The following is a 26077-nucleotide window of genomic DNA, read 5'->3' as shown; positions in this document are numbered from 1 at the left end:
TTACGAAATTATAATAGAGGTATATAGTTCCATAACGTTCCCACCACCAGAGTTTTGTGTCCTCACCCCCTGCATTAGAACTGCAGTAGTTCTTCCAAAGTGACAAATAAGGGTTGACTTTGTAACTATCTATCTATATCTATACATATATTTGGCCCATTTTTTCTGTGTTCCTGCCTTCATAAAGTTAATATTTCTTAAGGGGAAAGCCATGCATGATTAAATGTATCACTTGATGATTCTAGGAATATTGAAGTTATACAGAAATATTGAAAATGAAAATACTGTAATAAGTTAGCTTTGTTCAAAGAAATAGCTGCAGTTACAGCAACAACAATCACAGATACCAGGTTTTGATTATTTTCCAAATACATAAATAGAAATTTCTTTAAAATTTAATTCATATCGAACCCTATGCTAATGATTTTCATGGACAGAATTATGTACATTTTCATTCATGTTTTCCCTCTGTTGATAAAATGAGAGGAAACATTAATTCTTGTATTTACTATTTTTGTTTTTATTTTCTTTACTCAGTCTTGCTACCCAGCCCTCCTTTTCAGTGGTCTTTAAACTTTGCTTTCATTTTCTAAAGGAAAGAAAAGAAAAATCTGAGAGTCGAGCGGTGGCGCAGTGGGTTAAGCGCATGTGTTGCAAAGCACAAGGACCGGCTTAAGGATCCCGGTTCCAGCCCCCAGCTTCCCACCTGCAGGGGAATCGCTTCACAGGCGGTGAAGCAGGTCTGCGGGTGTCTATCTTTCCCCTTCTCTGTCTTCCCCTCCTCTCTCCATTTCTCTCTGTCCTATGCAACAATGACATCTATAACAACAACAATAATAGCCACAACAATGTTAAACAAGGGCAACAAAAGGGAAAATAAATATAAAAAAAATAAAAAGAGAAAGGAAAATTTTTTTATACTTTGTGTATTAACTTTTTATACATATATTAACTAATTCTGATGTAGAAACAATATAAAACAAGGATATATAATTTTGGGGGTGAATTATGTATGGACTAGGTGATTTTAGCCAACTACATTGTAATTTCACTGGCTATATGCATTTACAAAAGTTACTTTTATTCTTTTTTCCTCTTAGATTTCTCCCAGAATATGGGCCTAGTATTGATAATATACATTGGCAGGAACTTCATCAACATAATGAAATATGGGGGGGGGGGGAAGCGGCTGGGCAGTGGTACACCGGGTTAAGCACACATAGTACCAAGGGCAAGGACCTGTGTTTGAGCCCCTGGTTCCCTGCCTGCAGTGGGGAAAGCAGGCAGGTATGCAGGTTTCTTATCTTAATCTCACCCTCTCAATTTCTTTCTGTCCTATCCAATAAAATGGAAAAAAGGACCTCCAGGAGCAGTGGATTCATAGTGCTGTCACCGAGCCCCAGTGATAATCCTGGAGGCAAAAAGAGAGAGAGGGAGAAAGAAAGAAAGAAAGAAAGAAAAAAAGAAAGAAAGAAATGTTGTTCTGTAATATAAATATGCCACTATAAGTATTTGGCAGTTCACTGGCATATACATGAACTTATTTCAACATTTACAGAATATTTACCTAGTACATAACCCTTGTCTCCTAGTAGTAGGATATTTTTAATGAGAAATACACTAAATACTAACAATTGTTAGAGTTGTTAAAGCTCAAAGATGTAGTAAACCAGCAGCTTATTATATTTCAACGTGAATACAATACAATATTGCCAACAAGATTATTCTTTGGGGAGAAGAGTGGTTCTAAGTTTAGAATGCCTAGTTCAGAGATATAAGGAATTCTGGAATACTTGGCAGTTCTTTGTTTATATTTTCTCCAAGTGTTTAAAAAATACATATAGATGGAAATTCACTTTAATATTGTGTGTGTGTGTTTAAGTATAGGGCACTGATCCAATCTCTTAATCTTTATCATATAGGAATACCAGATACTCCCTTCAGTAAGGACAGAAATGGTCATGTGAAGCGACCAATGAATGCATTTATGGTTTGGGCAAGGATCCACCGGCCAGCACTAGCCAAAGCAAACCCAGCAGCCAACAATGCAGAAATCAGTGTCCAACTCGGATTAGAGTGGAACAAACTTAGTGAAGAACAAAAGAAGCCGTATTATGATGAAGCACAAAAGATTAAAGAAAAACACAGAGAGGAATTTCCTGGTAATCAAATGAACAAATGAACAAAGCCTCTTTCTGAAATATTTTAAATTAATTTATTTAGGTAAAGATTAGGTTAGATTGAGATCTAAAGACAAAAATGCACATTTTTTTCTAATCTGTATGTACAATATAGAAACTAATGACCAATGTTTTAGTAATGATTGAATTTATTCTGGGCATAAATTCCCTGAAGTAAAAATAAGTAGAAGATTATCTGGTCTCATATTTGCCAACTAATACAAACCAGAGGCCATGCTCTGGTTTGTATTTAATTGCATGTGTAGATATAAACCTAATAAAGATAAAACTCTGAAAGTCTAGGCTGTACTTTTTCAAATGTACTGGAAACTGAAGTATTAAATTCATAGTAAGAGGAAAATATGTTGGCACACTTAAAAAAACAATGAAATTTCAGGTACTACTATTAAAGCTCCCTTTTACTATTACGTGGTTATCAGAATGTAATTCTACTTTATCACTGATAGATCGTGGTATAGTTGTATATGAATCTGATTCCTCCCTAGCTGTGAGAAAGGTGAGATTAAGTTGGGACTGATGCACAGAGTATGTATGACTGGAAAGTGGGGAAAGTGATTTTCTTCTAGAGTCCTGAGAGAAAGGTTGGCAGTGCTGAGTTATCAGAGGCAACAACCATAAGGAACTAGTAACTCAGTGATTCTCTTAGTTATATAGTGGCTACACATACTGTTACTACAGTCGTTTTGACTTTGGGAGGAAATAGGGTTGTTTGTGGATATTGACAGATCTAGGAGATTGACTCTTCCTGAACTAGGCATAAAATTTGACTCATTTGAGTTCTACTGTAAAATATAGACAATTTTATCAAAAGTGAGGAAGTAGAAGATAAATAATTTTCTTTCTGGGATGTTGATTTATAAATAAAAGCTTTGGGGTTCAAACTTTAAGGATTTATTTATTGGGGGCTGGGTGGTGGTGCACTGGTATCACATAGTATCAAGTACAAGGATATCTACGGGATATAGTCTCCCGGCTCCCCACCTGCAAGAGGGTTGTTTTACAAGCAGTGAAGTAGGTCTGCAGGTGTCTTTATCTTCCCCTCCTCTCTCAATTTCTCTCTATCCTACCCAATAAAATTAAAAAAAAAAAAAGGAAAAAATGTCCACCAGGAAGGAGCATTTAGTAGTGCTGGCATTAAGCCCCAGTGATAACCCTGGAAGAAAAAAAAGAAAAAAAAAGAAAAGAAAAAGACTTATTGAATAATAGATCTGGTACATACGATTCTGGAGATCAAAGTTAAGACTTTGTGTTAGCAAGTCCAGTACTTTTGGCACTGTGTTTCCTCCTAGGCTGCTCCATATCTTTAATGTTGATTCTAGTGTAGAGTCTCTATTTGCCTCTGGATATAGGACATTTATTTGCCCTAACTCCTCTTTTGAATTACAAATTATAACATATGACTACATATGGTTAAGAGTTATAACTACTAACCATGGATTATAATATTTACCTCTAGTTGAGAGCAGTATGGATGTATATGCTAAAATTTGCAATAATCATATCTTAGAACTGAATGATACTTTAGAAGATCATTTATTTAAACAAATTCTGATGTTTGCTGTTAAATGTGAAAAGAACTTTTGAAGGTCTTGTAGGCCCAAATTAAAATAAGGGTTTTTTTTGTTTGTTTGTAGGTTGGGTTTATCAGCCTCGTCCAGGGAAGCGAAAACGCTTCCCTCTCAGTGTTTCCAATGTATTTTCTGGTACCACACAGAATATCATCTCTACAAATCCTACAACAATATATCCTTACCGCTCACCTACCTATTCTGTGGTAATTCCCAGCCTACAGAACACCATAGCTCATCCAGTTGGTGAGTTGATTTGATTATAGGTTACAGTTTTTGAAATGGTTGTGAAAATTTCACCTACCTTATTTTTGTTCCTATTAGCTTAAGAATTTATATTTTGGGAGTTGGGTGGTAGCGCAGCGGGTTAAGCACATGTGGTGCAAAGCGAAAGGACTGGCGTAAGGATCCCAGTTCGAGCCCCCAGCTCTCTAACTGCAGGGGAGTCGCTTCACAGGCAGTGAAGCATGTCTGCAGGTGTCTTTCTCTTCCCTTCTCTTGTCTTCCCCTCCTCCCTCTATTTCTCTCTGTCCTATCCAACAATGATGACATCAGTAACAACAATAATAATAACCATAACAATAATAAAACAACAAGGGCAACAAAAGGGAAAATAAATATCTAAAAATTTATATTTTAAAAATCAATAAGGAAGTGAAAACATTAAAGTGAAGAAGGAAATTTTCAGTAGACATCAAAGCATTTGGCTTGCTAGAGTAGCAAATATTCCATGTGTAAAAATTCCAGACCTTTTAAGCAAATTAAGATATGTCCATAAATTGGGCAGATAGTCTAGGAAGTGACTGAAACAATTTAATAGGAAATTAGGTGTATTTTTTTTTCTTTCTTCGTTTTTTACTATTAGTATGAAAATGGTCTTGCTAATGGGAATAAGGCATTGTGTCTCAGACCTGATTTGCTAAGGTTGCTTTCTCCCTGCTCTGGAAAAACAATGAAAATAATCTATTTTTTAATCAATATTTGGCTCCTGTATTGCCTTTCTCTAACTTTCTCTTCTATTGTCAGTTATTTACAACATTCCTCTCTGTTGCTCTTAAGAATCCCAAATTGAGGATTTAGCATCCTCATCACTAGAGCTATCTTAACATTCCAGAGCCTTTTAAAACCATCTCATAGGGAGAGCTTTACATATTCATTGTTATCACATGTTCCCAAGATATTTCTCTCTCAACTTCTCCAAATTCATTTATGAATATTATGCATTTTCAATGTTTTTTTTCCAGTGTAGCATTTTAGAAATTAGCAGAGCAAAACCACATCCAAGATGTCTTAGGCTCAAGCAGCTGTTCTCCCCCCACCTCTAAACAGCCAACATGCCTCTCTTCCTTATTGATAGTATCTCCTTTATTTTGTCTGTTACTATTTATTTCTGCTTTCATAGTCTGTGTTTTTCTTCTCTTTACTGCCTTTTCCAGTATCTCCCTTTCTTCTATTTGCCTCTGTCTACTGTTTAATACTTTATGTGTTCTATTCCTGGATGAATTTATCAACATTATCATTTGTGGTAGCTGAAAATTTGTACAGTATATTAACTCAAGCAATTCTGAGATATGATGGGGTGGCTAGAATCTGAAAGATTCTCTTCTACTTGATACAGTTCTTGCATTCATGATTGTGCACTTCTTTAGTTTAGGTAAGAATTACAAGAAGCATATCAGAGCCATACACAACAGTAATCAAATGTGTGCCAAGATCATGACCTTTTTTTCTTTTTATTGTTGGGCTAGCATTGTGGGTGGGAGAGAGGATCCAGGAACTCGAGGTGATGTGGCAATAAAATTGTTTATTGATGCGGGAGTCCCAGAGTCAGATGTGAGCACAGTGGGTTAGGCTACGTGGTGCTGAACTGCAATGGCTGCCTCCTGCTCTGCAGGCCAGCCCTTCTCCAGTTCGAGACGCGGGAGAGAAAAGAGAGTGAGGAAGAGAAAGAGAACGAAACCAGGAACAGCAGTGGGCTTTATAGGGTAAAAATGGAAGTGGCAACTTGGGAACGGGATTGGCTAGGAAAGGGGATGGAGAAAACAAGGCACTCTGGGAAGGTAGAAAGCTGGCCGGATTAATGTACCCTGCAGGCATGGGTGGGGATCTTTCAGGCAAAACAATGATTATGTAAATAGGCCATAGTATCAAGTAATGCAGGGGAGCTGGTATAATGCCCAACATTTTTTAATGTCAGTAGGGCTTCACTACTATAAGCAGACTTTTCAGAAAGAAAGATAGAAACAGAGGGAAACACAACATGGCACTGAAGTTTGCTTGTGTGGTAGTTAGAGCCTGGGTCATGCCACATGTTTAAGCAAATGCACTATCCAAGTGAGCTATTTTGCAGGCCCTGTGGGCGCCCCCCCTTTTTAAAGAATGTATCTTTTCGTGATACACATTGCCAGTAAAGATTCCTTTTGTGAATCTCAAATGACAAAGATCATGCAAGCACATTTTAGAAAATTTCTCCCAAATATATGCCCTTATAGTAATTACAGAGTTTTATCTGCTGCTAATCTTATGTTCTGTTCTAAAGCTAAAGCTATGGTAACTTTGTGCAGCTAGGGAAGTGATTCAGCAGGTGAACTTTTATTTATTTTTGCGTTGTTCACATGCAATAAAGGTATTAAGATAGGTATGACTTAACCTCCTACAGAAATAATTTGCTCTCTTTTTCCTAGCAAGGTTTGTGTACTAAGATGTCATATAGATTCCACCAGCTATTCAGTTATGGAAAAAAGGTTCACTGAGCTATATAGTTTCCAGAGTCACCGCTTCCAATAGCTAGCAGTTACACTGACTTTCCAGAGATGATCTGTCCATTTGTTTCCATTTCACCCAGGAGCCTCTCAATTCTAACTTTTAGTTTCTCTATGGGTCTTTGGTGAATGCCCTCTAAGATTTTGTTACATGTATTTATTTTATTAATTTCAGTTAAAACGTCTGTGAACTTGCCATTATGCCAGTATTGATAAAAGTATTTTAACATATTATGGGATTTATTTCTTTTGTGGTACTATACTTCTGTTTAATTCTCTATGGGCCTAATTTTTCACCTCAGACTGAAATAGTGCTGGTTCTGTGTTAGTGAATGTTTGTTGAATTAAATGAATGTATGAGTTAGCACTCCATGCTTTACTGGTAACTGTGGTTTAATAGAAATTTCTTTGGTAGAAAAGAACATTTGTTAGCAACTAAAAGAGGAGTCCCTTCTTTAGTAACTAAGATAATATCAACAATCTGTACAATTCCTGTAATTTAAGTTTTCCTTTGCCTAGAAAGATCATACTTTCTACTTGTATACTGAAAATTATGAGTCACTACTGAAGGAAAGTGAAAAAGACACACAGAAGTGGAAAGATATTCCATGTTCATGGATTGGAAGAATTAGTATCATTAAAATGAATATACTACTCAGAGCCATATACAAATTTAATGCTATCCCCATCAAGATCCCAAACACATTTTTTAGGAGAATAGAACAAATGCTACAAAAAAAAAAAAAAAAAACAGAAAAGACCTAGAATTGCCAAAACAATCTTGAGAAGAAAGAATAGAACTGGAGGCATCACACTCTCAGATCTCAAATTGTATTATAGGGCTGTTGTCATCAAAACTGGTTGATACTGGACATGAGTGGACACACTGTCCAGTGGAATAGAATTGAGAGCCCAGAAGTAAGCCCCCACACCTATGGACATCTAATTTTTGACAAAGGTGCCCAGACTATTAAATGGGGAAAACAGAGTCTCTTCAACAAATGGTGCTGGAAAAAATGCATTGAAACATGCAGAAGAATGAAACTGAACCACTGTATTTCACCAAATACAAAAATAAATTCCAAGTAGATCAAGAACTTGGATGTTAGACCAGAATCTATCAGATACTTAGAGGAAAATATTGGCAGAACTCTTTTCCGCATAAATTTTAAAGACATTGGACCGGCGTTTCCAATGGCCTGCTGAGCAACATGACCAAGTTTTACTATGATTACTGTGATGCATACCTCACCCATGACTATCCATCTGTGAGAAAAACACACTGCAGTGGCAGAAAAGACAAAGAGAATGTGAAAGACTACTATAAAAAATGGATGGAAGGACAGGCTCAGAGCAAAAACAACCGCTGCATTTCAACGAGCAGGTCCTCCTCGCCCTGGTATGATGCCTGCACTGCATATGGGAGGCCCTCCCATGATGCCAATGATGGGCCTTCCTACTCCTGGGATGATGCCTGTAGGACCAGCTCCTGGAATGAGGCCACCAATGGAAGGCCACATGCCAATGATGCCTGGGCACCCAGTGATGAGACCTCCTGCCCGTCCCATTATGGTGTCCATTCGGCCTGGAATGACTCGACCAGACAGATAAGGAGAGAGAAGAACTTCTTTCAGTTTTTATTACTTATTGTACTTCACCAGGAGATCATGGTGCTTTGACTCTGTGTGTTTCTGCCAGCATGGCAAGGAAGATTTGATCCTCCTTCCTATCGAAGAAAGAATAGTTTTGGAGTAAGAGGGACAAAAAAAAGTGATTTTTGTTTGTATTGTGAAAATAAACATCAACATTTTTAGTTAAAAATTTTTTTAAAGACATCTTCAATGAAACAAATCCAATTCCAAAGAAGACTAAGGCAAGCAAAAACCTATGGGACTACATCAAATTAAAAAGCTTCTGCTCAGCAAAAGAAACCACTACCCAAACAAATAGACCCCTCACAGAATGAGAGAAGATCTTTAGATGCCATACATCAGACAAGAATTTAATAACCAAAATATATAAAGTGCTTGCCAAACTCAACCACAAGAAAACAAATAACTCCATCCAAAAATGGGGAGAGGTCATGGGCAGAATATTCACCACAGAAGAGATCCAAAAGGCCAAGAAGCACATGAAAAAATGCTCCAAGTCTTTGATTGTCAGATAAATGCAAATAAAGGCAACAATGAGATACTACTTCATTCCTGTGTGAGAATGTCATATATCAGAAAAGGTAGCTGCAACAAATGCTGGAGAGGTTGTGGGGACAAAGGAAGCCTCCTGCACTGCTGGTGGGAATGTCAGTTGGTCCAACCCTTGTGGAGAGCAGTCTGGAGAACTCTCAGAAGGCTAGAAATGGACCTACCCTATGATCTTGCAATTCCTCTCCTGGGGATATGTCTTTTTTTTTTTTCTTCTGTGCAACCTCCTCCTCCGGTTTAGGGACAATCTGCTCTTTTTCAGTGAGGATCATCTCAATGTGGCAGGGAGAGCTCATGTAGGGGTTTATCCGACCATGACCTCTGTAAGTTCGGCGCCTCATCTTCGGGGCTTTGTTCACCTGGATATGTTCAATGACCAGGGAATCTACATCTAGGCCCTTAAGTTCAGCGTTGCTCTCTGCGTTTTTAAGCATATGCAGCAGAAACTCAGCACTCTTCTTGGGCCAACGACCTTGAGTCCAGCCCCATTGTTTGGCCTGGGCACACCTACCAACGCCACCATTGTAGCGCTGGAATGGCACACATTGCTTCTGTAGAGTGACATCCTTCAGATACTTGGTGGCTTTTCGGATATGCATGCCTTTGATGGCCTGGGCAGTTTCTCGAGTGTTCTTGAAATGCACGCGGAGGTTGGAGCCTCTAGACTTGGATGATTTCGTTGGGTTTTCTGGGTCAAGCGAGTAGCGGACCATTGTGGGGGGTCACCTAAGCCGCTTGAGGGAAGAGCCTGGGGATATATCTTAAGGAACACAACACACCCATCCAAAAAGATCTGTGTACACATATGTTCTTGGCAGCACAATTTGTAATAGCCAAAACCTGGCAGCAACCCAGGTGTCCAACAATAGTTGAGTGGCTGAGCAAGTTGTGGTATATATACACAATGGAATACTATTCAGCTATTAAAAATGGTGACTTCACTGTTTTCAGCTGATCTTGGATGGAGATTGAAAAATTCATGTTAAGTGAAATAAGTCAGAAACATAAGGATGAATATGGGATGATCTCACTCTCAGGCAGAAGTTGAAAAACAAGATCAGAAGAGAAAACACAAATAGAACCTGGACTGGAGTTGGTGTATTGCACCAAAGTAAAAGACTCTGGGTGGGGGGACTAGGTCCAAGAAGGATGACAGAGGACCTAGTGGGGGGTGTATTGTTATGTGGGAAACAAATGTTATGCATGTATGTGCTATCAAATGTAAAACATTAATCCTCCATTAAATAAAAAAAAAAAAGAAAAATCATACTTTCTTACTAAAACCAAAGGCTTCTTGTACTGGACAGAAGGAAAAAATATGTGTATTAGAGATAGCTTTTAAAAGATATCTTGAACAAAAAAGATGTTTAAAAAAACTTATTAGATCTATTTATTAATGGTGTGTGTATGTGTGTGTGTTTGTGTATGTGTGTATGTACAAGAGCATCACTCTGGCACACTTTGTGCTGGAAATCAAAGTTGGGACCTCATGTTTGAGTCCCAACACCATATCTATGGTGCTGCCTTGCAGGCCACAGGAACAGATGTCTTTTTTTTTTTTAATACTTATTTATTCCCTTTTGTTGCCCCTTTTTATTGTTGCTATTGATGTCATTGTTGGATAGGACAGAGAGAAGTGGAGAGAGGAGGAGGAAGACAGAGAAGGGGAGAGAAAGACACTTGCAGACCTGCTTCACCGCTTGTGAAGTGACTCCCCTGCAGGTGGGAAGCCGGGGGATGGAACCCCACTCTTAACCCGGTCCTTGGCGCTTTGTGCCACCTGCGCTTAACCCGTTGCGCTACTGCCCGACTCCCATCTTTTTTTTTTTTGAGTGTTATTTTTTTTTAATATTTATTCCCTTTTATTGCCCTTGTTGTTTTATTGTTGTTATTATTATTGTTGTCATTGTTGGATAGGACAGATAGAAATGGAGATAGGAGGGGAAGACAGAGGGGGAGAGAAAGATACCTGCAGACCTGCTTCACCACTTGTGAAGTGACTCCCCTGCAGGTGGGGAGCTGGGGGCTTGAACCGGATTCTTATGCTGGTCCTTGTGCTTTGCGCCACCTGCGCTTAACCTGCTGCGCTATTGACTGACTCCTGTCATTTTTTTAAATTATTTTTTTGTATTAATTTTATTTACTTATTGGATAGACAGCCAGAAATGGGGTAGGAAAGGGGTGGTAGAGAGAAAGAGAGACAGAAACCTGCAGCCCTGCTTCACCACTTGTGTAACTTTCCCCCTACTGGTGGGGACCAATGGTTTGAACCGGGAACTTAGAGCATTATAACATGTACACTCAACAAGTTGCGCCACCACTCTCCCCAGAACAGATGTCTTAAGTACAGTAGTAATTACTAAAATGTGGAGAGATTTTGCAAGTCATCCTTTAGATGAGGTTTAGGTTTCTTGATACCATGTCACTGGCTGTATGTATACTATTTGTTGATTATTTCACCTAGCCATACTGTTCTTAATTATTGATATTTTAACTAGGTTTTGTGCTTGATACTGGTGATACAAACATACTTTCTATCCTCAAGCTCCCAATTTCATTGTTTGTGTTGGGCAGCAGACAAGCAAATAATAACAAAGATTTACACTATTTCACAGGTGCTGAGGGAAGTATTTAATCTTGATTAGTCAGGAAAGTCCTAGCTAAGGTCAGTTCCTTAAAGATGGGTGGGGTCACTCATCCACTGTGAATTATGACAGCTTCATACCTTGCTTGTGTGTTGCTTCTACTTCCCTGGGTCAGAGATAATTTTGAAACAGATGGGCATGTCCCTAAATACTCCCATCTCCAGGTTTAAGAGAGGTATCTGGAAAGAAGGAAGGGGGGGATTGAGACAAGAGCTACCACCCTTTTAGTCTCCAGTGAGACATTTCTAAGTCTGTTATTGAGCTTTATCTTGTTTATTAGCAAAGGCCTAATTATATTAGAATCAGTCATGAGTCCATTACTCTGGTTTATCTCTATACTTCTTGGAAACTAATTATTACATTTAGATTGTGTCTTCTGGGTAACTCAGCAACTAAATCCATAGTCCTTTCTTCAGGAATAAAAAGATCTAATGACCCTGAAAAAGTTCTGCTGTATCTGCCCTGCTCTGCTGCAGTACTATGCCATTATGCCATTCATGCCTGGCACAGATTGCTGGCCTGTGGCCTGCTCTTTACTGGGGATTTTTTTCTGTATGTGTTTGTTTACATTGAATGCAGTAAAACCAAATAAATTTATTGTTTCTTTAGCTTTCTTAATTAAATATCATTCATAATTTAGTTGACTATAGAAGAATATACAAAATAAAAAATGACTTGTGATTACACTAAATCCCCTATGAGTAATAAAATGAACACATTTAAGTTTATGAATCAAAATGGTATCAATAGATATAGAATGAAATACTAGTTTTTCGTGCTGTCTTGTCCTCTCTCCCCGATGGCCAGCTACTTCTTAACCAGTGTAAGCAGTTTCATATTATGTTTAGAGACAATCTATAAATATAAATATCTTGGTTGAAAGCCTTTCTCACTGAGTACTCGATAGATATCTTACCATTCTCTTCTGGCCTGTAGTGTTTGTGTGGAGAAGTCTGCTGCTAATCTTACGGATTTTCCTCTGTAGGTGACTCTTTGTTTTTCTCTTGCAGCCTTCAAGATCCTTTCTTTTTTAGTTATAAAAAGGAAACATTGACAAAACCATAGGATAAGAGGGGTACAACTCCACACAATTCCAACCATCAGAACTCTGTATCCCATCCCCTCCCTTGAGAGCTTTCCTATTCTTTAACCCTCTGGGAGTATGGGCCCAAGGTCATTGTGGAATGCAGAAGGTTGAAGGTCTGGCTTCTGTAAGTGCTTCCCCATTGAACATGGGCCTTGACTGGTCGATGCATACTCCCTGCCTGCCTTTCTCTTTCTCTAGTGGGGAAGAGCTCTGGGGAAACAGAGCTCCAGGACACATTGGTGGGGTCCTCTGTCCAGGGAAGTTGGTCAGCATCATGCTAGCATCTGGAACCTGGTGGATGATAAGACAGTTAACATACAAAGCCAAACAAATTGTTGACCAATCATGGACTTAAGGACTGGAATAGTGCAGATGAAGAGTTGGGGGAGGGGTGTCCTCCATTCTGTAGATAGCTAGTAGGCATATTTTAGATCTATTCCAAAGGGCCTGTGGCTATACTAGTTTTTTTTTTTTCTTTTGCCCCTGAGCCTGAAATATGATATGCATGTGGATCCAAGTTATTGTCTGGGGAGATGATGTCATGGCTGGAAAAGGAACAGAAAGCTGGATCAGGGAAGAGAGTAGCTCCCTAATATGGGAAAGGGGTATAAATATTATTGACTGTAAACCCCATCGATCTGATGTGATCTGGGGCCCATAATCAGCTTAGGAGCCTGTGTGACCTCTGCATCCCTATAGATCTGAGCTCACATTCTATTGTCATGAGTAGGAACATTCCAAGCTGCCCCAATATCGACCCATCTTTCTTAGGTGTAGCATAGAGTATGTTGTCCAACCTCCCTTAGGAGGATGGAACATTCACTTCTGTTGTTGATCCTAGTTGAGGGCAAGGTCCTTTGGGGGCCCACAAAGGTGTTTATTGTGTTGTTCCTGATAGAAATGACCAGTAACAATGGAAAGAGGGACTTATTCGGGTTCTAGGCCCATCAAGTCTGTTTGGGACTCTCAGGACTCCCCAAATAGGGCCCCAGCTGATGGGGTGGCCTGATAGTGACTAAAGAGTCATCGTTAAAGTATGCCAGTCTCTTGCCCTTATTCAGCTTTTGCAGTCCTTGCTTTGATAAGGTTAGCTTTGGAGTGAGTGAGAGGACTGTAATAGAAAGTAGGTGAGCAGGGTATCTATGTCTAAGTAGACACTATTTCATTATGAACTTGATACTGACTCACTACAGACTATTGTGTATTTTTACTTTCAGGTATATATTTTGCCCTAATTTATAGATACATGTGAACATATGCTCTGTCTTATGGTATCTGGTCTATCTATATCTAGGCAGGATCCTTTCTTTATCCTTATTCCTTTCCATTCTAAATATAATGTGTCTTGGTGTCTTTAAGTCTGGGTTAATTCTGTCTGGGACTCTCTGGGCTTCTTGAACCTTTATGTCTTTTACGTTGTCTAGATTAAGAGAAGTTCTCAGCTATTATGAATAGCTTTCTTCCCCTCCCTCTCTTTCTTCATCTGGTAAGCCAATACATGTATTATTTCTTTTGTAGTCATCCTATAGGTCTTTGTTGTTGTTTTCATTACCTCTTATTCTCCTTTTGAGATCTCTTCTTTTTTAGTTGTCTCTAATTTGTCCTCAATCTTGCTAATTCTGTCTTTAGCCTCAGTTATTCTATTTTCTCTCCCCTCTACTTTTTTCTGGAGTTCATCTATTTTGTTACCCTGTTCTGATACTGTTTTAGCTTGTTCAGCTAGTTGTTTTCTTAGCTCAGCTATTTCTGCTTTCAGCTCTCTAATAACCTTGAGATAATTTCTTCGAGGGTCTCATTTGTTGTTTCTGCATTTCTGATGACAATTCTTTCAAACTCTTTACTCACTCCTGTGATTATTTCCTTAACTAGTGTTTGGATGTTGATCTCATTATTTTGTGATTTAGCCTTCGGGAGGCTTTTAGCTGGACTCTTGTACTGGTTCATTTTTCCAATATTTCTTCTTGTTGGTTTAACCATTTTATATAGTATGTTTTGAGGTCCCTCTCTCAGTACTTTTCAAATTACTGATCACTCTTGCCTGGATTGACTTGTGTCTAAGTATGGTAATTAAAGGGTTCACAGTTGTGAAAATCAAGAGTTTCAATATTATTTTAATCCTTGAGTTGGAGCACAGTGGCTTAAAAGCCTCTTTTGTTCTTTTTTTTTTTTTTTTTGTCTGTAGGTTATGGGAGCCTGAGGGCTTTTAAATTATAAGTAGGCTTCTTAGCTTAATCACTAACTGCTAAAGCAGGGTGAGGCAGAGATAATCCAGTGGTTATGCAAAGACTTTTTACAGTCCCAGGCCCCTGAGGTATAGATCTTCTCCTGAGTTTCCTCCTTAGTTCTCTGTCCCCTGGTGTCAGCACAGGGCCTCCCTGCTGATGCTCCAGCTTCTGAGGGCAGTAGCAGTGGAGACTCACAGTTGCATTTGGTGAGGCTCAGGGGAGTCCTCTCCTCCCTTAAAGCCGTCCCTTTGTTGATGAAACAGACTGGAGGTGGTGTCTCAACTGGTAAACTGCCAGACTGTTACCATCCACTTAATCTCTCCCTAGGCTCCTCTCTGTCCATGAGCACACGTGTTTGCACTCACTGGTGATTTGGTGGGTTCCTGAAGTCATTCTAGTCCTGTCTTTTGTGGTCCCAGGTGGTCTCCTTTGTTATTCCTCTATAAATCTAAATATCTATTTCTGCCAGTATTTGCATATGTCTTCTTTGTTTACACAGTTGCTCAATGATTTTACTGTTTATCCAGAAATACTTGTTAAGGGCCTATTATGTACTAGTCAGAATTTTGAGCCCTGAACTGAACAAAACAGGAAACATATCTCCTTACATACAGTTAGAATCCAAATGGGGAAGAGAGAGGTAAGGGGTGGGGGAAGAAACCCCTATACCTACAGGCAACGAATTTTGGACAACAGAGCCCAAAACACTAAATGGAGAAAGGAGAGTCTTTTCAACAAATGGTCCTGGGAAAATTGAGTTGAAATGTGCAGAATTTTATTATAAGACTACAATGTAGAGTTCCACACCAGACCCATCCATATCCTCACACTCCAATCTCCCAAAGATAACCACCATAGTTCTCACAAGCCTTATAGTTTCTGCTTATTTATTTATTTTTGGCAAGTTCATGTAAATCAGATCTCCAGATTCCACATATGAGTGAAACCATCTGGTAGTTGTCTTTTATCTCTTTACTTATTTTGCTAAGCATAATTACCTCCAGTTCCATTCATTTTGTCTCAAAAAACACTGAATGAAGATCTTTACTTGCCATACATATGATAAAGAGCTAACAACCAAAATATATAGACGTCAATTAAAAATGGGCAGGATACATGGACAGAATATTCATCAAAAAGGATGTCTAGATGACCAACAATATGAACTCAAAGTCACTTATTATATAAATTCAAATAAAGACAACAGTGAGATACCACTTTACACCTGTGAGAATGTCATACAGCAGAAAGGATAGGTACAACATGTACTGGCATGGATATAGGTGAAAAGAACTGCTTTCTACACTGCTTGTGGGAATGTAAATAGGTTCAGTTTCTATGAAAAACAATCTGAAGGTTTCTCAGAACACTTGAACTGGATCTACCCTATGGTATAGCAATCCCTATCCTAGGGCTCTGTCCAAAGAAGACAAAAACACCTATCTAGAGAGATTCATGTATACCTGTGTTAGTAGCGGTATTATTTGTTGTAACCCAAACATGGAGACAGCCTTACTATCCAACAAAAGATGAATAAGAAAGCTGTGGTACATATACACAGTGAAATATTACTATAAAATCATCTCTTTTAGGAGTTGGGCAGTAGCACAGCGGGTTAAGTGCACATGGCACAAAGCACAAGGACTTGCATAAGGATCCTGGTTCGAGCCCCTGGCTCCCCACTTGTGGTGAAGCAGGTCTGCAGGTGTTTGTCTTTCTCTCCCCCCTCTCTGTCTTTCCCTCCTCTTTCCATTTCCCTCTGTCCTATCCAACAACAACGACATTAGTAACAACAATAACTACAACAATAAAACAACAAGGGCAACAAAAGGAAATAAATATTTTTAAAAATCATCTCTTTTTTATCATGGATAGAACTTGAAGGAATCATGTTAAGTGAAAACAAAGAGAAGGAGAAAAATGAGTACTAGATGAGCTCACTTATAGGTGTTTAAGAAACAAGCAAGGATGGAATACGGTCAAACTTGGATGGACTAGATGTGGTCTGTTGAAGTAAGGCCAGTGATGTGAAGGGAGCACAGGGGTGGGGAGAGTTAAATGAGCACTGGGCACTCAATGAACCACGGTGTGTGCAACAACCCAAGTTGGTGGTGGGACCAATTTGAAAATACCTGGAAGGATGAGAGATTGTACCTACATGATAGCTGTCTTGCAAATCATTAGTTCCATAATAAAACAGTAATAATACAAAAGAAAATAATGCGATCGGACAGATGGCATAGTGGATAGAATACTTGATTTGCAGCTCCTCTTCCCCAGAGCCCTTCCCCACTAGGGAAAGAGAAAGACAGTCTGGGAGTATGAATCAACCTGTCAACGCCCATGTTCAGCGGGGAAGCAATTACAGAAACCAGACCTTCCACCTTCTGCATCCCACAATGACCTTGGGCCCATACTCCCAGAGGGTTAAAGAATAGGAAAGCTATCAGGGGAGGGGATGGGATACAGAGTTCTGGTGGTCAGAATTGTGTAGAGTTGTACCCCTCTTATCCTATGGTTTAGTCAATGTTTCCTTTTTATAAATAAAAAAATTTAAAAAATGGAAAAAAAAAGAATGCCTGACTTGCAAGTATGAGGTCTCAAGTTTAATCTTTGACATAGAATATGTCAGAATAATACACTCTTCCCCCCCCCTTTATAAATAAATAAGTAACTAAAAAAAATAGTCTAAGTGCAGGGTACAGGTGGTGGTACATCTGGTTGAGTGCATGTGTTTCAGTGTACAAGGACCCAAGTTCAAGCTCCTAGCTTTGCAAATGGTGATACAATGTTGTAGGTGTCTTTCTGTTTCTCTCCCTCTTGGGCTTTTCCTTCCTCTTGATTTCTGGTTGTCTCTACCCAATAAATAAATACAATAAAACTATATTTCTTTAAGATAAATAATAAAAATCTAAGTGCACTAAAAATGTAGAAGTAAAAGATGATTTCTGTTTCTTCAAAATGAGTTGATGTGGCAGTGCTGGTAGATAAGGTGTTTTAACAAGGGTTTTTGACTATACCATTGATTAAAAATGACTAAAAGAAAAGCTAGTGATTCAGTGAAATCCTGACCTATCCTGTTTTCTTTCTAAAGGTGAAGCCCCACCTGCCATCCAGATGCCCACACCTGCAGTCCAGCGCCCCAGCCCCATCACCCTTTTCCAGCCCAGCGTCTCCAGTGCTGCCCAGGTGGCTGTCCAGGCTCCAAATCTGCCCCTGCGCCCGGCACTCCCACCCCAGCGCTTTGCCGGGCCCTCCCAAACGGACCCTCACAGGCTACATTCTGGAGCCAGCCGCTCTGTGAAGAGACCCACCCCTGTCTCTCTGGAGAGCACTAGCAGAATTCCAACCAGTGCAAGTACTGCCCATGCCAGATTTGCCACATCCACCATCCAATCTCCCAAGGACTATCCTAGTGTTTCTACCTGTCCTCGAAGTGCACCGATGCCCCCAGCTCCACCTATTCCTCACTCGCACGTCTACCAGCCCCCACCCCTTGGTCATCCAGCAACCTTGTTTGGGACTCCACCTCGATTCTCTTTTCACCACCCATACTTCCTCCCTGGACCTCACTACTTTCCATCAAGGTAAATGAATGACTTTTCCCCCCCTTTAACCTAAAACTATTTAGAGCTAATGAATTTTGATATCTGAAATAATTTTCTTTTTTAACTGAGAAAGGGACTCCCCTAATTATGCTTGGAATCTGATTATATTAGAGCCTGAATAGGAATCAAGCAGTTGATGTCCATACTTGAAGGGGGCCAGATGAGGACTGGGAGAACCAAGAGGGTTCTCATCTGAGACTGCCCAGTTAAGAATATAGACTACTGTGTTGTCAGAACTGGTTTTTCATGAGAAAAGTCAATGATATTTTATAGAGCTGTATTTCTCAGACTTTCATATGTATATGAATCATGTGTAAGCATGTTAAATGGTAGATGCTGGTCACTAGGTTTGGGAGCTAGTAGTCTGATATTCTTCATTGCTGGCAAGCTTATAAACGATAGCACTCCTGTTGGCTTGTGGACCACATTTTGAATAACATCTTTGCTATTGTATTGAGGTCCAAGAGGTTAAATGACTTGTCCAAAATTCCATTCCCTCTCAGATCTCTTTTAACAAATAAGAAAAAGTCTCATATACATTAACAATAAAAGAATTTATTTTCATAAGGCACTCACTACTTGTTGAGCACAAAGCTGTGAGCTTTTATTTTGAAGTGATAGGACTTGTAATCATTCTGAGAGAGATTAGTTAACCTCTATTTTTCAGTTGTTGAGACCAGAGTGTTTGTTGTTACTTATTTAGGAAATAAAAACTATTCCTTCCTACTTTGGTACACTAATACCCCAGAGAGAGAGAACTTCTGCAGTATGTACTAGGTTGCTTCAGTTTATAGTGGGATTGCCTGCTTTCAAGTCCTGATCCAAAGACTGGAAGAAAGTGGAACTAAGAGGTCAGATCAGGAGAAAGGAAGATTTAACAGTCTTTACTACATATAATAAGAGTGCTAGGGACATAACTGAAATCTAATACTTGGGCAGGTTTGAAAAGATAAGCTTTAGTTAGAATCTTGAGACCTACAGCCTAAAATTGCAGAAATTTTGTGTGTACTACAAAAAGACATGGACAGTATTTACTCAAAGGAAAGGAGAAAAGATGTGAACTGTGCCCCACAACCTCATTCTGCTTGTTACTGGGTTTTGACTTGTCTTTTCTATTTAGCAACTGAGAACTAGGCATTTTTTAAAAATTTTATTTATTTATTTATTTAGCCTCTAGGGTTATTGCTGGGGCTCAGCGCCTGCAACACAAATCCACTGCTCCTGGAAACCATTTTTTCTTCCTTTTGTTGTCCTTGTTGTTTTATCGTTGTTGTGGTTATTATTGTTGTTGTTACTGATGTCATTGTTGTTGAATAGGACAGCGAGAAATGGAGAGAGGAAGGTAAGACAGAGGGGGTAGAGAAAGATAAGACACCTGCAGACCTGCTTCACCGCTTGTGAAGTGACTCTCTTGCAGGTGGGGAGCCGGGGGCTCAAACCTGGATCCTTATGCCGGTCCTTGCGCTTCACGCCACTTGCACTTAACCCGATGCTTTACCACCCGACCCCCCAATTTTATTATTTTTTTTAGTTATTTTGTTTATAAAAAGGAAACACTGACAAAATCCATAGGATAAGAGGGGTACAGCTCCACACAGTTCTGACCATCAGAACTCTGTATCCCATACCCTCCCTTGTTAGCTTTCCTATTCTTTAATCCTCTGGGAGTATGGACCCAAGGTCATTGTGGGATGCAGAAGGTGAAGGTCTGGCTTCTGTAATTGCTTCCTGGCTGAACACGGGCATTGATAGGTCAATCCATACTCCCAGCCTGCCTCTCTCTTTCCCTAGTGGGGTGGGGTTCTGGGGAATCAAAGCTTCAGAACTAGGCATTTTTATATGGAATCTTCACAACAATTCTGTGACTTGGGTATAAAACCTCCCACTTTTTTCAGATAAAGAAATTGACCAGATGTCAAATAATTCTGATAAGGTCACACAACTAGGAAATGGCAGTGCCAGTCTTTAACCTAGTAGTATGTTTTAGGTTTGTCTGACTTTTGAATTTCATGTTCATTTCTCAATATAATGGATTTTCTCGATTAGCAATTAGTAGTTACTGGTAGAGAATCATATGGAAACTAGGAGCAATTGAGTGGAAAACTAAGTTAGCCAAGTGGACATTTGGGAAAGTAATGTTTCTTTTTAAATGAGTAGATAAAATCATAGGAAGTTTACTTTTGCTCACTCATGAAAAGCTCATAGGATTTGGCTGTTAATGTACAAATCATCTGATAATTTAAAGAATATTGAATAATTTAAAGGCTATGGAGAGTAAGTCCTTGAAGACAGACACTACATTTTTATCTTTAATGGCATTTTAAAATATACTTTATTTATTTATTTATTTTCCCTTTTTTTGTTGTTGCCCTTGTTGTTTTTATCATTGTTGTGGCTATTATTATTGTTGCTATTGATGATGTTGTTGCCAGATAGGACAGAGAGAAATGGAGAAAGGAGGGGGAAACAGAGATGGGGAGAGAAAAATGACACCTGAAGACCTGCTTCACCGCTTGTGAAGCGACCCCTCTGCAGGTGGGGAGTCGGGGGCTCAAACTGGGATTCTTACTTGGTCCTTGAGTTTCACACCATGTGCCCTTAAGCCACTGTGCTACAGCTTGACCCCCCTTTAATGGCATTTTTAACTAATAGTGATGCTATTTGAGAAAAAAAAATGAAGGAAATGATCAATATTGTACTGAATTTTATTTCACTTATGTAAGTCAAAGCAATTCATCAGCTACAAACATTAAATTGCATATAGTTATCCAAATGTAAGACCAGCCTTACAAATTATTGTCTAATTGCTTTATTATCTTCTACCTAAGTTTCTGATAATTTCTCAAAGAAAATTTATTATTTAGATAGACATTTCAGTAAAGTTCCTCAATTTTTATATTGCCTTTTCTCCCAAGTAATAACAGAATATTCTATAAATAATATTTATTCCCTAATCTGATCCATTCATGTATGAGATTATTTAACCATTTCAATATTATAATTGTAGTGACACCTGATGAATTTCAAATATATAAATATGCTGGATTGGAAAAAGCATAACATTTTTCTATGCAAAAATGTGTCACAGCTTTTCTGACAACCCACTATATCAAATATGACACAATTTATATTATATGGCAACATATATTACATCAGCACATATGCTGAACAGTTCCATTTTGCATTGGCTATCTAGAACAAAAATCAGAGGTTAAGAAATTTAATGAAAGAGTGATTTTATAAAATATATCAATACTTAGACATTCTTATCCCTTGTTCAGAGGGCTAACCTCTACCTGTGTTCAAACTTTAATACTCTTGCTACTATGCTTATTGAAATATTCTTTTTCTGTAGTATATTAATTTTTTAGATTAATTTTTCTCTCCCCACCATTCCTCTGTCTTGGGGTATTTATACTTTCACATGAAAAAAGATACATCTAGACTTTCATTGTATTAACCATTAAGTAAATAAATGTGCTTTGTAAGTCTATGTAACTAGGGGATATAAAAAGGAAATGAAAGAGAATATGGGGACTTATTTGAAATATATGGAAAATAATTAGATATATGGTTATAAGTAAGAAGGGAAGGTAAATTCACAGAATTCCTGGATTTGTCTGAGTATACAGTATTTTAATTGTAAAGTTTCAGACAAATAGATCAAGGATTAAAAACAATCATATTGGGGTCGGGTGGTGGCGCAGTGGGTTAAGCGCATGTGGCGCAAAGCGCATGTGGCGCAAAGCGCATGTGGCGCAAAGCGCATGTGGCGCAAAGCGCATGTGGCGCAAAGCGCATGTGGCGCAAAGCGCATGTGGCGCAAAGCGCATGTGGCGCAAAGCGCATGTGGCGCAAAGCGCATGTGGCGCAAAGCGCATGTGGCGCAAAGCGCATGTGGCGCAAAGCGCATGTGGCGCAAAGCGCATGTGGCGCAAAGCGCATGTGGCGCAAAGCGCATGTGGCGCAAAGCGCATGTGGCGCAAAGCGCATGTGGCGCAAAGCGCATGTGGCGCAAAGCGCATGTGGCGCAAAGCGCATGTGGCGCAAAGCGCATGGACCGGCGTAAGGATCCCGGTTCGAGCCCCCGGCTCCCCACCTGCAGGGGAGTCGCTTCACTGGCAGTGAAGCAGGTCTGCAGGTGTCTATCTTTCTCTCCCCTTCTCTGTCTTCCCCTCCTCTCTCCATTTCTCTCTGTCCTATCCAACAATGAATTGCGTCAACAAGGGCAATAATAATAACCACAATGAAGCTACAACAAGGGCAACAAAAGGCGGGGGAAATGGCCTCCAGGAGCGGTGGATTCATGGTGCAGGCACCGAGCCCAGCAATAACCCTGGAGGAGGAAAAAAAAAATCATCTTTAATCTCTGTTTTAGTTATATATATCTATATGATTTAAATTGTGGAGCCTCTTCCCATAACAATACATTCACATACATATATATTCTTTTCTAAAACATTGAATTTAAATGCAAACAATTTAATACCTAACTGAACCCATCAGAAAGGAAAATAAATCCTCTTGTGCCAAAAATAGTCAGCAAACTGAAAACTAATAGTGTAATGCTAGAGGTGATTTTTAGATTCAGAAATAGTCTCAGTGTTCATTGAGTTTGAATAACTACATGGGGAGAGGAAATAAAGTCTTGATCCTATTCATGGTGGGGAGCTGAAACTAAAATCCTTCATTTAAACCAGGACTCTGGAAGAGTTTTCCAACTTTGATAAAAATGAATGAAATAATTTATCCATCGCTGATCCAGAGAAAGAACAAAAATGGAGCATTGGTCTGCCTGCTTTCTGCCCACCCCCCCCCCCAGAGAGAAAGGATGTTTTCTGTTAGAAATAAAAAAAAGTCCACATTATATTACACAGTGGTGCCAAATATAAAATCACCATACCCACCTGATGAACATGGATATTAGCTTCACCTTTTATCAAGTGAATAGGGTGAATTTTATTTCATCCTATTATGCCAAGGTTGAGAATTAATTCATAACAAATAATTGATTTCTCAGAAGCTATCCCCAAAGGAACGTGACTTTATTTGAAACAGTATGGGGGAAGTGGTAGCCTAAGAAGTCTCTCGAAATCGGTGTTGTTTTTTGTGGTAAGCGAGTTAAAAGGTTCCTCTTATTTAAGAGCAACAAGAATAATAACCAAGGATCACCTGCTAGAATATCAGAAGGAAAGGAGACAGCAGTTTGCAGTGAGAAGAAATCTCAAAGACTCCTCAAAAGTTATCACTGCTGTGGTGTAGGAGTTGGCACATAGATAAAGAGTTGGACTCTCAAGCATAAGGTCTTGAGTTCGATCCCTGGCAGCACATGTACCAGAGTGTTGTTTGCTTTGTTGTTTCTCTTTCTTCCTATCTCTCTCATTAATAAATAAATATTTTATTTAAAAACAACAACAAAAAATTTACCACTGCTGAATTTAATTGGACCAGACTGTCCTTGCCCCTTACGGTGTTGAAAGCAATATAGCAATTAGCAATTTGTAGGGTCTTTACTTCTGGCTGTGGTGGTCAATGAGACAGACAACAGAAAAATCAGGAAAACAGACCAAACCAAATGTCATCCCAGTGTGAACGTTCACTGTCCAATTCTGTACTCTCAGAAGGAGTGTCATTTAAGGTTTCACACTGCAGAGGAAAGGTATATCATTAAAATATTTTATTTAAGTAATACACAATCAGTCAGCAATAAAATCTAACCTAGATGTGATACTGATTTTAATGATCTACAGTGTGTTATCTACAACATCTAATTTTAAATAGCAACAAAAATTAGACATGTAAAGACACAGGAAAGAAAAGAGGGGTGGAAATCTGTTAATCTACCTATGAATGGCTCCAGATGTCATATTTGACAAGACTTCAAAATGCATTGTAAATGCAGTCAGACAATAAAATAGACCATTAAAAAAAGAAATAAAGGAAATTATGATGGTGTCTTCTCAAAGAAAGAACATCAATAAACATGTAAAAGCACAAAAGGAATCAAATGGAAATTCTGGAGTTGAAAAGTACAGTAATTAAAATTTCAAAAATTCACTAAATGGGCTCAGCACTTGAAATGAACCAACACAAAAATGAATCAAAACTTGAAAATAGACTGATAATGATTGTACAGTCTGAACAGAGAAATGAAAGTGAAGAAAAATTAAGCCATCACTAAGTGCACCAAAACACACACACACACACACACACACACACACACACACACACACACACACACACACACAGTTTATCAGGAGAAAAGATAAAAAAGGACCCTGAAACATGTGAATAATAGCTGAAAACATCATAAATTTGAAGAAAAACATCAACATGTAAGAAGAGTTAAGTAGGAAAAAAACAGAGATTCAAATTTCTTTCTGTCTTTTTTTTTAATATTTATTTTATTTATTTATTCCCTTTTGTTGCCCTTGTTGTTTTATTGTTGTAGTTATTATTGTTGTTGTCATTGTTGGATAGGACAGAGAGAAATGGAGAGAGGAGGAGAAGACAGAGAGGAGGAGAGAAAGATAGACACCTGCAGACCTGCTTCACCGCCTGTGAAGCAACTCCCCTGCAGGTGGGGAGCCGGGGTTTGAACTGGGATCCTTATGCCGGTCCTTGTGCTTTGCGCCTCCTGCGCTTAACCCGCTGCGCTACAGCCCGACTCCCCATTTCTTTCTGTCTTATCCAACAACAACTACATCAATAACAACAATAATAACTAAAACAACAACAAAACAACAAGGACAACAAAAGGGGGAAAAAGCAAATTAAAAAAAATGCAAGAGAAATTAAGACATTCCCAGATAAACAAAATATGAAGATATCTCTCATTACTAGACCTGCCCTATAAGAAATGTTCTTTCTGGATGAAATGAAAGGACATCACATAGTAGCTGGAAGCCAAAAAGAGTAATAAAGAACACTATTAAAAGGCTAATTACTACACAGCTAGATGTAAAAGCCAATTTTATTGTGTATATGGTTAGTAATTTATTTTCTATGTGCTGTATAAGGAAAATGCATAAAACAAGTATTAAGTTAATGTATAAAATACATAAATGAGTAATTTATAAAGGCAATTATAATATCAGCACCAATATGAACAGTTTTCACATGCTAATTAAAGTACATATTATCAATTCAAGCTAGAAAACTTTAAATTAGAGATGTTAATTGGAATCACTACAGTAGCCAATTAAGAAACCTTTAAAAATATCTGAAGATAAAAGAGAATCAAACAAGTGCATTGAGGATGGCAAAACAGCTCACTTGGATAGTGTACTCTGCCATGCACAGTACCCAGTTTAGCACCCTGACCCCCACTACATTGGAGGAGACCTCACTGCTATGCCTTCAGTTTTGTTCTTCACTCTCAAGATTTTTTTCTTTATAGTTCAGAGCCTTTTTGTGATTCTGTAGAAATTCTGAGATTGTTTTCTGTGGGAAAAAAAGCCATTGGAATGTCAATGAAGAATACATTAGCTCTGTAGATTATTTTAAGTGGTGTGGACATTTGAATGTATTCTTCCAACCCATGGACACAGAGCATCCTATTAATACCCATTAAGTGTCTTTCATTGTGTTTTATAGTTTCCAATATACAGGTTTTCGTCTCCATCACTGTATTCGTAGGTATTCTTTTGTTTATAGCTTCCAATACACAGGCTTTTCATCTCCTTCACTGGATTTATTCCTAGGTATTCTTTTTTTTAATTGCTAATGGGATTGTTTTCCTAATTGTTCTAATAGTTCATTGCTAATATAGTAACTAAAC

At 38.7% G+C, this 26077-nt stretch overlaps 2 protein-coding genes across 3 annotated transcripts in view; one reads left to right on the top strand and one right to left on the bottom strand.

Moving 5' to 3' along the window:
- Nucleotides 1–26077, top strand: part of SOX30 (SRY-box transcription factor 30) — a 53858-nt gene that overhangs the window by 1832 nt on the left and 25949 nt on the right. For both annotated transcript variants that reach the window (XR_009551608.1, XM_007535598.3), the window contains exons 2-4: nt 1923–2162; nt 3836–4015; nt 17784–18276. Coding sequence is in view for 1 of the 2 variants with exons in the window: in XM_007535598.3 (XP_007535660.1) it covers nt 1923–2162; nt 3836–4015; nt 17784–18276 (913 nt within the window). In the remaining variant the exon portion in view is untranslated. The remainder of the gene's footprint in view (nt 1–1922; nt 2163–3835; nt 4016–17783; nt 18277–26077) is intronic.
- Nucleotides 8871–9480, bottom strand: LOC103124839 (large ribosomal subunit protein uL22-like). The gene has a single exon (XM_060198059.1). The coding sequence runs from the start codon at nt 9443–9445 to the stop codon at nt 8873–8875; it is 573 nt and encodes a 190-aa protein (XP_060054042.1). The 5' UTR covers nt 9446–9480; the 3' UTR covers nt 8871–8872.

The sequence above is a fragment of the Erinaceus europaeus genome, chromosome 9 (assembly GCF_950295315.1).
Source record: "Erinaceus europaeus chromosome 9, mEriEur2.1, whole genome shotgun sequence".
Classification (NCBI taxonomy): domain Eukaryota; kingdom Metazoa; phylum Chordata; class Mammalia; order Eulipotyphla; family Erinaceidae; genus Erinaceus; species Erinaceus europaeus.
The sequence above is the reverse complement of the archived record's forward strand: the minus strand, read 5'-3'. Positions and strand labels throughout refer to the sequence as shown.